Source organism: Phyllobates terribilis, unplaced genomic scaffold (assembly GCF_046119375.1).
Source record: "Phyllobates terribilis strain yellow unplaced genomic scaffold, ASM4611937v1 Scaffold_11__3_contigs__length_659146591, whole genome shotgun sequence".
NCBI lineage: Eukaryota > Metazoa > Chordata > Amphibia > Anura > Dendrobatidae > Phyllobates > Phyllobates terribilis.
In genome coordinates this window covers 511,288,241-511,299,474 of record NW_027362771.1, presented here as the reverse complement: position 1 = coordinate 511,299,474, position 11,234 = coordinate 511,288,241, and the positions used below count along the sequence as shown (strand labels likewise).

General features: G+C 43.0%; 1 protein-coding gene across 1 annotated transcript; it reads left to right on the top strand.

Annotated features, from left to right (window-relative positions):
• Window positions 1-7,409: 7,409 nt before the first annotated feature.
• LOC141166696 (gastrokine-1-like) lies at window positions 7,410-10,952 on the top strand. Its single transcript, XM_073653640.1, has 6 exons — window positions 7,410-7,528; window positions 9,121-9,162; window positions 9,379-9,516; window positions 9,599-9,697; window positions 10,160-10,289; window positions 10,792-10,952. Exons 1-6 carry the CDS (start codon window positions 7,517-7,519, stop codon window positions 10,860-10,862), a joined length of 492 nt encoding a protein of 163 aa, XP_073509741.1. The 5' UTR covers window positions 7,410-7,516; the 3' UTR covers window positions 10,863-10,952.
• Window positions 10,953-11,234: the final 282 nt, after the last annotated feature.

Below are 11,234 nucleotides of genomic sequence, written 5' to 3'. Positions count from 1 at the left end.
GGGGGACAGAACAACGGTACTCCCACCAGTATATGTGCAGGTACGACAGCATCTGTCCCTGGCTGGAGTGGGAGGGGGGTGGAACATCCCAGTAGTGTAGGGGCAGATAGGGGGAGTAGTCTGGGTAAAGCTAGGAGCCCATTGGGTGCTGGTCACCTGGGTTCACACATAGAGGGAGTATATAAGGTGGGCACCATCTTAGGACAGGGTCTTTTGTCAGAGAGCCTGAGGAGAAGCAGAGCAGAGGAGCTCAGCCAGGAGGGCTGACAGGGAGCTGTGGCTCCGGCTGGGCCCAGCTCCAGAGCAAGGCCTGCAGAGAGAGGAGTAAGAAGGACCCAGAGAGAAAGACAGAGGGAACCCCAAGAACCCAGAAACAGACCAGAAAGGGTGAAGGGTTGGCGAATACGGGTACCGGAACCCGAACTGGTGGAGGCCACTTATCCTCAGCCAGGAACCGGAGGTCGTGGTCAAGATTTGCCACGACCCTCACCAAATCCACCAGAAAGGCACACCAAGCATAGGGTCAGGGAACCCAGAGGAGGTTTGACCACCAAGAGACCCGAGGGAGCCAGCCAAAGGTGGATCCCTGGTGGGAACGGCCAGTAAAGAGAGTGAGAGGGAAGCTCAGGACCACGCTCCGGAATTGCCTGGGAGTTAGCCGAGTCCAGCACCTGGTGAACGCAGCACGGCTCGGGTGGTCACTCAAGGCCGGAGTGACAGAAGGAACATCTGTGAGTAAACACCCTGAAACTGCATCCCACGTCTCTGACTCTCCTTTCTGCATCATCACTACCTCCATCATCTGCACCAGCTGCCCTGAGGCCATACCCCTCCCGTTGGGGGTTATATCACCTTTGCTGCACACATACCACCGGCCTCAGCGGACTGTTCTGCAGCGGCGGCCTTGTGACCGCAAATCAACGGGTGGCGTAGTCGACACCTGACAACATCTACAAAGACTGCCACACACTTAGTTTGACACCCTGGGCACGGACCGGGTCACCGCCACAAGGACTACTACCCCTATCCAGATCCGGCTCCGGGTATCCCCTGAACATGGCCCAGGGGGCGCGTCAGAACCATTAGCTCCGTGCTCCACTACTTACTCTAGCAGGTCTGCTGGAGGAGGAGATCGCTAAGTGGTGCCTATAAAGGAGAGGCAGAACCTCTTTCATTCCAGTGCAGAGCTCATACTAGGAAACAGCTGTGTGTGTATGCAGGTAAGTAAGAATAACTACAGTATAGGGCTGTGTATAAAGGGGCTGAAAGGAATGATATACTGTAAGATATCATAGATGGGGCCATATATAGAGGAGGCTGAAAGGAGTGATACACTGTAGGATGGGGCTGTATATAGAGGACCTGAAATGAGTGATATACTGCATGATGGAGCAACATATAGGGGGCTAAGAAGAGTGATATACTGCCGGATGGGGCTGTATATAGAGGGGGTTAAGAGGAGTAATTTACTACAGAATTAGACTGTATATAGAGGGTCTGAGAGGAGTGATGTACTATAGGATGAAGTTGTATGTAGAGGGGGTGAAAGTGGTGATAAACTGCAGGATGGGGCTGTGTATTGAAGGACTGAAAGAAAATATGTGCTGCAGGATGGGGCTGTACATAAAGGGGCTGGAAGAAGTTATATACTGAAGGATGGGGCTGTGTATAGATGGGGTTCAAAGAAGAGAATTACTGCAAAATTGGACTGGGTATAAAGGTTCTGATAGCAGAGATGTACTACAGCTTGAGTGTGTGTACAGGGAGCTGAAAGGAGAAATATATTGGAGAATGGGGCTGTGTATAGAGGGGGATGAAATACGTGATATACTGCAAACTGGGGCTATGTACAGAAGGGACGAAAATTAGAGATTTTTTTTTTTTTGTATAAATTCTTTATTTATATATGTTGCAAAAGAGACCAGAGCAAGGAAATTAACAATTAAATACAGTCATCTGAATAAGTATCAACATCCATTTTATAGGCTTCAATGAATATGGGGAAAACATAAAAAAAAGGGAATAAAGTGGAGGGGGGGACGGAAGTGAAGGGAAACGGAATGGACACAAGGAGGGGTAACAAAGAGGATGGGAAAGGGGAGAAGTCCTGTTGAAAACTAGCTAATGTTCTCAACTACGAGGGTGGATCTAATATTTGATGTTTATGTACGGTATAAACATTTTTTGGGGTAAAGGATTAAATGATGGATAGATTTTGGTACACAAAATTAGAGATTTACTGCAGAATTTAATAAAAAAGGTGAAAGAAGAAGTATTCTTCAGAATGGGGCTTCATATATAGGAGCAGGAAAAAATGATAAAATGATATACTGCAGAGTGGGGTTGTATATTGAGGAGGTGAACAAAGAAATATTCTTTAGAATGGGGCGCTATATTGAGGAGTTAACGAGATATACTGCCGGTTGGGGCTGATTGTAGTAAAGGTGGAAAGGTGTAATATACTGCTGAATCAGATTATATACAGGTGGTGATATATTGCAGGAAAGGACTGTATAATCAGTTTCTGAAATGAGTGATGTACTGCAGGATGGGGATGTTTGACGACGGGTTGGTGGGGACCCTCTGCACCACTAGCCAGGCTTAAGTCACCAGGTGCCACTCTAGTCCCTGGATCTACAGCAGCTGACCCCTATCCTCCTTCCCCCCCAGGAGATCTGAAGGGCCTAAAAATTGCCGAAATCGATGGGAATAGTGCTCAAATTACATGGGAACAACATGGGGAAGACCCCTGGAAGCATCTCTGACTCCCGGGTTACTGCTGTGAACAATGTTGTCAGAGTATTACGCCATTTTTATGGACTCACAATAAAACATACAAAAATGAAACCAAAATGGATTTTCCTGGGAAAAATGTTAAGGCTCATCCTTTCCAGTGTAATGACTTGTATATAAGGCAAAATAAATAACCAAAACCAAAAATACTCCTCCACACCTTGGGCTATGTTCACATGTAGTGCTTTTGATGCGTTTTTGCACTTTTGCATTACTTTCAACAATGAAAAATACATTCACCAGTAAATGTCATTTTAACATTTTACTACCTTATCTGGCCATGTTGTGTGTGAGACATCATCAGACACATCGTGTTTCATTTATGAAGAAGGGACTCTGAAAGTCACAAAGCCTATTTTTATACGGCCATCAGATGGCCCTTACTATTCTTAAAGGGCCAGCAGTCGGCCCTCGCTACTGTTAGAGAACCATCAGCCGGCTATGCTTTGTTGTTGGGAACAACCACAATACCAATTTAAAAACACAAAGAGGTGAGCCTCAGTAACGACATGTTCCCATTAGAAAGGAGCGGTTCTGCTATACAGTTATTGGGTATGCAGTGAGTACAATGGCTGCCTAAATTTAGGAAAAACCCCAATACCAATTTAAAGACACATAGAGGTAGGCCTCAGCAACAAAATATTCCCATTTCAAAGGAACAGTTCTGCTATACAGTTATAGGGTATACAGTGAGTGCAACGGCTGCCTAAATTTGAGAAAAAACCCAATACCAATTTAAAGACACGTAGAGGTGGGCCTCAGTAACGACATGTTCCCATTAGAAAGGAGCTGGTCTCCCATACTGTTTTTGCGTATGCAGTGACTGCAATGGCTGCCAAAAATTTGGAGGCACTCCAATGCCCCTTGGAAGAGACGTAGAGGAGGGCCTCATGAAAAAAATGTTGCCATTATTAGGAAGTGGGTCTCCTATACTGTTATTGCCTATGCAGTGAATGCAAGGGCTGCCAAAAATTTGGACGCACTCCAATGCCCCTTGGAAGAGACGTAGAGGAGGGCCTTATAAAAAAAAATTTCCCATTATTCTAAAGTGGGTCTCACATACTGTTATTGCCTATGCCGTAAATGCTAGGGCTGCCAAAAATTTGGATGCACTCCAATGCCCCTTGGAAGAGACGTAGAGGAGGGCCTTATGAAAAAATTATTCCCATCATTAGGAAATGGGTCTCACATACTTTTATTGCCTATGTAGTGAATGCAAGGGCTGCCAAAAATTTGAACGCACTCCAATGCCCCTAGGAAGAGACGTAGATATGGTGATATGGTAGATATGGTGGAGGATGAGGATGAGAAGAAGGAGGAGGACAAGAGCAAATAGACAAAATCAGGTAGCGTATACCCATGTCTGGGTGTGTAGAGGTGCATAGGAATAGACTTCCCAAAAAAAAGACATTGTATTTGAGTTTATGTTACGCTGCTATCATTCGGTGGTGTTGAGAAGTCTGGCCCAATCCAGCCCTTGTTCATTTTTATAAGAGTCAGCTTGTCAGCATTTTCAGTTGACAGGCGGATCCACCTATCAGTTATAATTCCCCCTGTGGCATTAAAAACCCGCTCGGACAAAACGCTAGCAGCAGGGCAGGCAGGACCTCCAAGGCATAGAGAGCCAGTTCATGCCACGTGTCCAGCTTGGATACCCAATAATTATAAGGCACAGAGGAATCATGGAGGACATTGGTATGGTCAGAAAGGTTCTCCCTCCCAAACTTTTTTCTCCTTCTGAGACTACCCCGCACATCAGGGCCTGTGCAATGGTAGGGTCTGAGAAAACTGTCCCAGAACTTTGACAGTGATCCCCTGCATCTGCTGGATTGGATTTGTGCCTCTCTCGTCTGTACTCCTTGGTTGTCCAACGAACTGTGACCACTGCCGCCACCGTTTTCAAATGGGAATTTTTTTAATAATTCTGCAACAAGGGCCTTCTGGTACTGCCCATTTTAGCAGATCTGTCCGCCACGGGAATAAGAGATAGAAAGTTCTCCTTGTAGTGTGGGTCTAGAAGTGCTACCAACCACTAATGACTGTAACCCAAAATTTGGGGAACGCGAGGGTCGGGGGAAAGGCAGCATAACATAAACTCAGCAATGTGTGCTAACAGGCAAGACTTTCATGTTCTCACCAAGAGGACGACTGACCATGCTTTCCTCCTCATCCTCCTCCTCCCTCTCCTCAGGCCATCCACGCTGAACAGACAGTATGACAGTTGTGCGTGTAGTACCGTCTATAGTGCAGGAAACCTGTTCGTCCTCCTCCTCCTCTTCCTCATTGTCACCCAATCCACGTTGGGATGAGATGAGGCTGGCCTGTATGGAATCACACTGTATGGTTCCTTGCTCCATCTCATCGTGCTCCGCCTGCAATGCCTCCTCTTTAATTGTGAGCAGTGAGCATTTCAGAAGACAGAGAAGCGGGATGGTGACGCTAATTATGACATCATCGCCGCTCACCATCTTGGTGGAGTCCTCAAAGTTTTGAAGGATGGCACAGATGTCTGACATCCATGCCCACTCCTGATGTCTTATGTGTGGAGGCTGACCTGAATACCGACGGCCGTATTGATGCTGGTAGTCAATAACTGCCCCCTGCTGCTCACAAATCCTTCCCAACATCTGCAACATTGAGTTCCAATGTGTGGGGACATCGCACACCAGTCAGTGAAGTGGAAGCTGCAAATGCTGCTGAAGCACGGCAAGGGCAGAGTAAGCTGTAGCTGACTTTATAAAGTGGCCTCGTGTCTGCGGCCACCACACTGCTTCTTCCTGCCTGTTGTGGTGCTACGCCTCCCTCCCCCTGTGTTCTGCTGTCCTTGCTCTGCATGTCAATGTCACCTGCCAGGTTGGGTCAGTGACTTCATCGTCCTCCACCTCGTCTTCCACTTCCGCACCCTGGTCCTCCTTCTGACTTTCTAGCAATTGTGTCTCATCATCATCCGCCTCTTGCGACAGTAATTGCACTTTCCCAGCTCTTCGGAGTATCCAAGTGTAGGATCAGTTGTCTACGGGCACTCGGTATGGTGGGAGGAAGGAGTATGAGGGTGAGGAATATGCAGTCCAGACTTACGGCTACTGAGACTTGACTGTGTGGAAGACAGGGGGGTGGTGGTGGTGGCAAAGTGACTGTAAGCATTATCTGCTATCCAATCAACAACCTTTTGACACTGCTCTGGGTTCAATAGTGGTGTGCTTCGGTCCCCTAGCAATTGGGACAGGAAGGTCGAGCGACAAGATGTGGGTGTTTGTTATGGCAAGATTTCAGTTTGCCTACCGCCTCGGCATCGGCCTCTGCATGCACCAACACCATCACGTCCACTTCCCCATCCCTTGCCACTCGCCTTGCCCATTTTAAATGGAGGATAATATTTTCCACATTCACTACAAATGCCTGGATTTGAACCATAGTTATATGGGATATGTCTGACGGACACCCACGGTTTTAAAGAGCGGCCCTGTAGTTTACTATTCTTCAGAGCGATTACGTGTGAATAGCTTGACTGACACACTGATGCAAAACTCTAAATTGAGGACAATATTTTCCACGTTCATTACAAATTTGTGGCTTTTTATCGCTGTAATATGGGATTACATCTGATGATGGAAAAGATCTGGCTGTATTCTGCAGTGCTAACAAGCAAATGAAGCACTAAAATGGTGTAGTCTGGGTTGCTTTTTAAGAAAATAATCAGGATTAAGATAAAAAAAAATAGCCCTCGCTCCTGATATCTGGGGCCATGTCTACGGATATCTGTAACAGCAGCAGCAGACAGAACGTGCTATGGACCCTCTTGTGCTGTATACACTGCCACATACTCTGCCTGCCTAACTCCTGCTATCACCACTGAATATATGCAGCTGAAATAGTCCTCAGAAGGACTGTTAGTTCAGATGGATATATAGATATAATGTGGAATATCTGTACTAACTAATAAACAAGCAAATCTCTCCCTGACTCAGCAGCAGCTCTCCATACGCTGTCATACTCTTTCCAGGTTAGACTGTTACGAGCATAGGGGCACCAGGTCTGATATAGACCTGATGACGCTGTGCGGCCAGCAAATCACCGTAATGCCACAAACAACATGACTGCGGCATTACAGTGAGTGGCAGGCAATCCCTGCATGTTCATTGGCTCTCTAAAGAGCGCCAAACATGCAGGGTGGTGACTGCCACCCGAGCAACCCGGAAATACTCGCTGAGTGCCTAGCATGTCGAGCACCATAATGCTCGGGCGAGTACCAAGTAGTGGCGAGTAGGCTCGCTCATCACTATTAATGATACATCCTCGCTCCACACTAATAGTGATTAGTGAATATGCAGTGAATAATAGCACTAATGCATAAAGTCCCACACTTAGGGCTACTTTGAAATCACTTTGCAATTTCCACGGCTAAAACATTATATAGATCTCAAGAGGTTATTCCTATTTTCCCATTTTGGCATACTGTTCTTACGCAACTCATGATTTGGCTACAAACCATACCTTGTATTGCACAATATGAACCAAAAACAATGGAACCATTATTAAACCAAGAATTTCCATATCTATGTTTAATAAGATAAAAGTTTCATTGTGTCTTTCTCTTCACAAGGTGGACACTTTCCAAGGCAAAATATCTAAGTTGGGTTGGTTGTCCTTTCTTCTGTATATAAAGGAGCCCTAGAGAGGGGTCTATACCTTTCATTCCAAACTTCTCTAGAGAGAAACCAAAATGAAAACCTTGGTATGTATCTACTACTGAAATGATTGATATAATGGACGATGCAATTTAGAGGTTGGATTGTAGATTATATTGATATAAGGTTTGCAGGAAATCATAGGGTATAGCAGTATATTTTCTTAAAGTCTCTGTGTGATTCAACTAACTTGGGGCAGCTCGGTAGCTCAGTGGTTAGCACTGTTGCTTTGCAGCGCTGGGGTGCTGTGTTGAAATCCCACCAAGGACAACATCTTCAAGGAGACTGTATGTTCTCCCCGTGTTTGCGTGGGTTTCCTCCCACACTCCAAAGACATACTGATAGGGAATCTAGATTGTGAGCCCCAATGGAGACAGTGATGATGTGTTGCGGAATATGATGAAGCTATATAAACAAAGCAAAATAAATAATAAAAATGCATTTATTTCCAGAAAAAAATGTAGGATACAACACTTTAATCACAAGGGGTATTGAATTAAAGAGGTTTTGCGAACACTTATGTCAATTTTTGCAAATATTTGTATAGCACAGTAGACACCAATAAAGCCCATCAATATTAGAGTAGGAACAGTTGGTAATTGTAACTTGGCATTAAATGGGGTTTTCCCATGAACAAAGTTTATTTTAAAGTTGATTTTAATCAATAGATATTGAAATAATAATAAGTTCCACAATTGGATGTATATAAAAAAATGTTCCTGTGTGGGGGATAATCTTATAAATGTGCCCCTGCTGTGTACTGTGTAATGGCTGTGTGTGACCGTGCAGGAACATGGTCTGATCATACCACATCTCCTGGGCAGGGGAGGACATAATAGAAAGTATACAGACATTACAGTGATGGGATCACAGCTGATTCTTTTAGTGAGGTAAAGCATTTGCCTGATTCTTTTTAAAAAAATGTTTTACCTCAAATAAATAATTATGTGTGATCCCGGTGCTGTAATGTCTGTATACTCTTTTTCTTTCTCCCCTGCCCAGGAGCTGTGGTATGATCAGACCATGTTCCTGCACGGTCAGACACAGCCATTACACAGTACACAGCAGGGGCACATTTCTAAGATTATCTCAGCACAGGAATATTTTATTTAAACACATCCAATTGTGGAAGTTATTATTATTTCAAAATTTATTGATTAAACTGAACTTTGTTCATGGGAAAACCCCTTTAACCTAGCAAGCCCCAATGTACTTGACATCAAAGATGGGATGATTGAGTAGATTGAAATGCAAGGGAAGTTGGTTGTCCTTATACCGAATGTCTCAAGACCTCTGCCTAAAGTCATTCAATACCCAACTTCACTGAGTGAATATACAGTATGTCTGTCCTTGTTATGTGATGCTCACCCTGGTACACGGCTTATTAATGGTATAGTACATCTATCAGAGCTCCGTACCAGGGTAACAGTGCGTCCAACACAGATTTGCAGTATATCAACAGGGAGGAATCTATGAAAGTTCCTATTAAGGGAGGAATTGATATGAAAAGTATATTAAAGTATATTAACCATTATATGAAGAATAATATGTATTTATTAAAACTGGAATATACCTCTAAGATTAAATTATGGCAAGAAACATAATGAAATTACAACAATGTTCATATTTTGTCTTTCAGGTGATCTTTGCTGCTCTCCTTGGATCTCTGCTTGCTACTGATGTGAGAACCTCTATAAATTTCTATCTATGTGCTATTCATATGTATTTTATATAAAAATATTTTCTCTTTTCTACTTATTTATGTAGCAGAGTGGTAGTATTATCTACTTACTTGCACTGATATGTTCTTGCCAGCCATCCCTTGATAGACTTTCGTTTTAATATTTTTCCACTTTTGGTTTAATATTTTTAGTAACTTTCTAATGTTCTTCCCCAGAATATAAATATTAACAATCAAGGGAACGTTGGTGACAATGTGCATCAGACAGTGAATATCAACAACCAGGACCATGTCGCCAACATCAACAATCTCAATGGCTGGAACTCCTGGAACTCCATCTGTGACTACGGGAAAGTGAGTACTTCTCTAACCATCCAACTATTTGTATGGATGAAATGTGAAATGTGTAATTTAAAAATAACTTTTTAACTTAAAGGGAGTATTTGCAACACGACTCTATGGAAAAAGGATGTGTGTGGTGACGAAAATTGATAAGAATGTGTTCCCAAGAATTGAAGTCCTCCAACAGAAACCTGTAAGGAGTTCAAACATTAGCTCTCATAATATTGTCATTAGAAATATTGGGTTAACAAATTTTATTTAATCAATGTCAACTCACCTCTCAAGAATTGCAAGATTTTCTGGCCAATAGCTTTGGTTTGTGGATTTCATAATTTCATTATCTTTTCTATTGAGCCCCTGGTAATGGGAGGTTCCATAACAAAAGATTAAAATTAAGTTGCTCTTAGATTCTGCTTAACATCAATACACTACTAACCTCCCAGTGCAGGAGGTCTTGGTGCCCCCATTTTCATGGCTTGAATGCATTTTCCTTCTCCGAATGCATTGCCATAACTATGGATGTGAAGAATCAGCATAGAATCCCCATAGGAGACCCATAAGATATGCATAGTCTGCTTCTACAGAAGGGAAAGCCGTCCTTAAGACAATTACTTTCTTAAAAATATAACTTTAATTTAACATATTTAATGTTCAGGTCAAGACCACCGCGCATCTCTTCAAGTATAATGTCAACAATGTTCCCATTGCGAATATCGGCATATATGGAGTCCATATTGAAGCCCTTTGTCGGGGAATCCCATCCTACACTGCTGATGTAAACCAAGGTGAGGTCCAGAGTGTTCTACTATTTAGATTTACCTAGAATCAGGGGCGTAACTATAATAGGTGGAGGAGTTACAATTGCACTGGGGATCGGAGCCTAGGGGGCCCAAAAGGTCCCTTTGGCCCATATATAAAGACTATTAATATTGGACACTTGTGATAGTTGGGGCCCTGTTGGAGATTTTTCATTGGGGCTCACAAGCTTCAAGTTACGCCACTGCCAACAACCAGCAAAACCAGTTTGTTATTCTATTCAGAAACCATTAGTTAGGCAAGTACTTACTGGTTGGAGTAATTCAGTGCTCAGAAAACTTGGAGTTTCCATCAATCCATGAATGATGAGCCTACACTGGACGGGAGGTCATTCTGCAAGGGCCTTTCTTGTCTACAGTATATATGGGTCTCTATAAATAATGTGAACAATTGTACAATACATAACATTACATTACATGTATGTTGATTCTAACCTGTCCTCTTTGTTATATTTCTTCTCTAATTTATTAGTGGATGAGTACTATGAGGGCTGTGACCCCAGCAGCATCATCGACATAGGAGGCATCACGTTCTGCTTTTAATCCAATATGGTTTCTCTACTTTATAACAAATTTTATTAAATCTATGTTTGGAACTTTTTTTTTTACTATAAATAAAGCATTTATATAAAATTTTTGCTCCTGTGTTGATGTGTCATGTATGAGAGATTTTCATTGAACTTTTCAGATTAAAGTATATTATTCGTAAATGAGGAATAACATTATTTCTGGCCATATGTAAATTGTGTTATGCATTTTTCATGAGTTTCTCTATGGCTAATTTGCAAATAACTCTTAGTAATGGATGGGGACTAGATGCTATAATATTAGCTATCTCCCATAACACAGCACATACAAAATCAAGATTTCTTCTCTTTTTTCATTATTTAGTACACAATTGGGAACACCAATGGC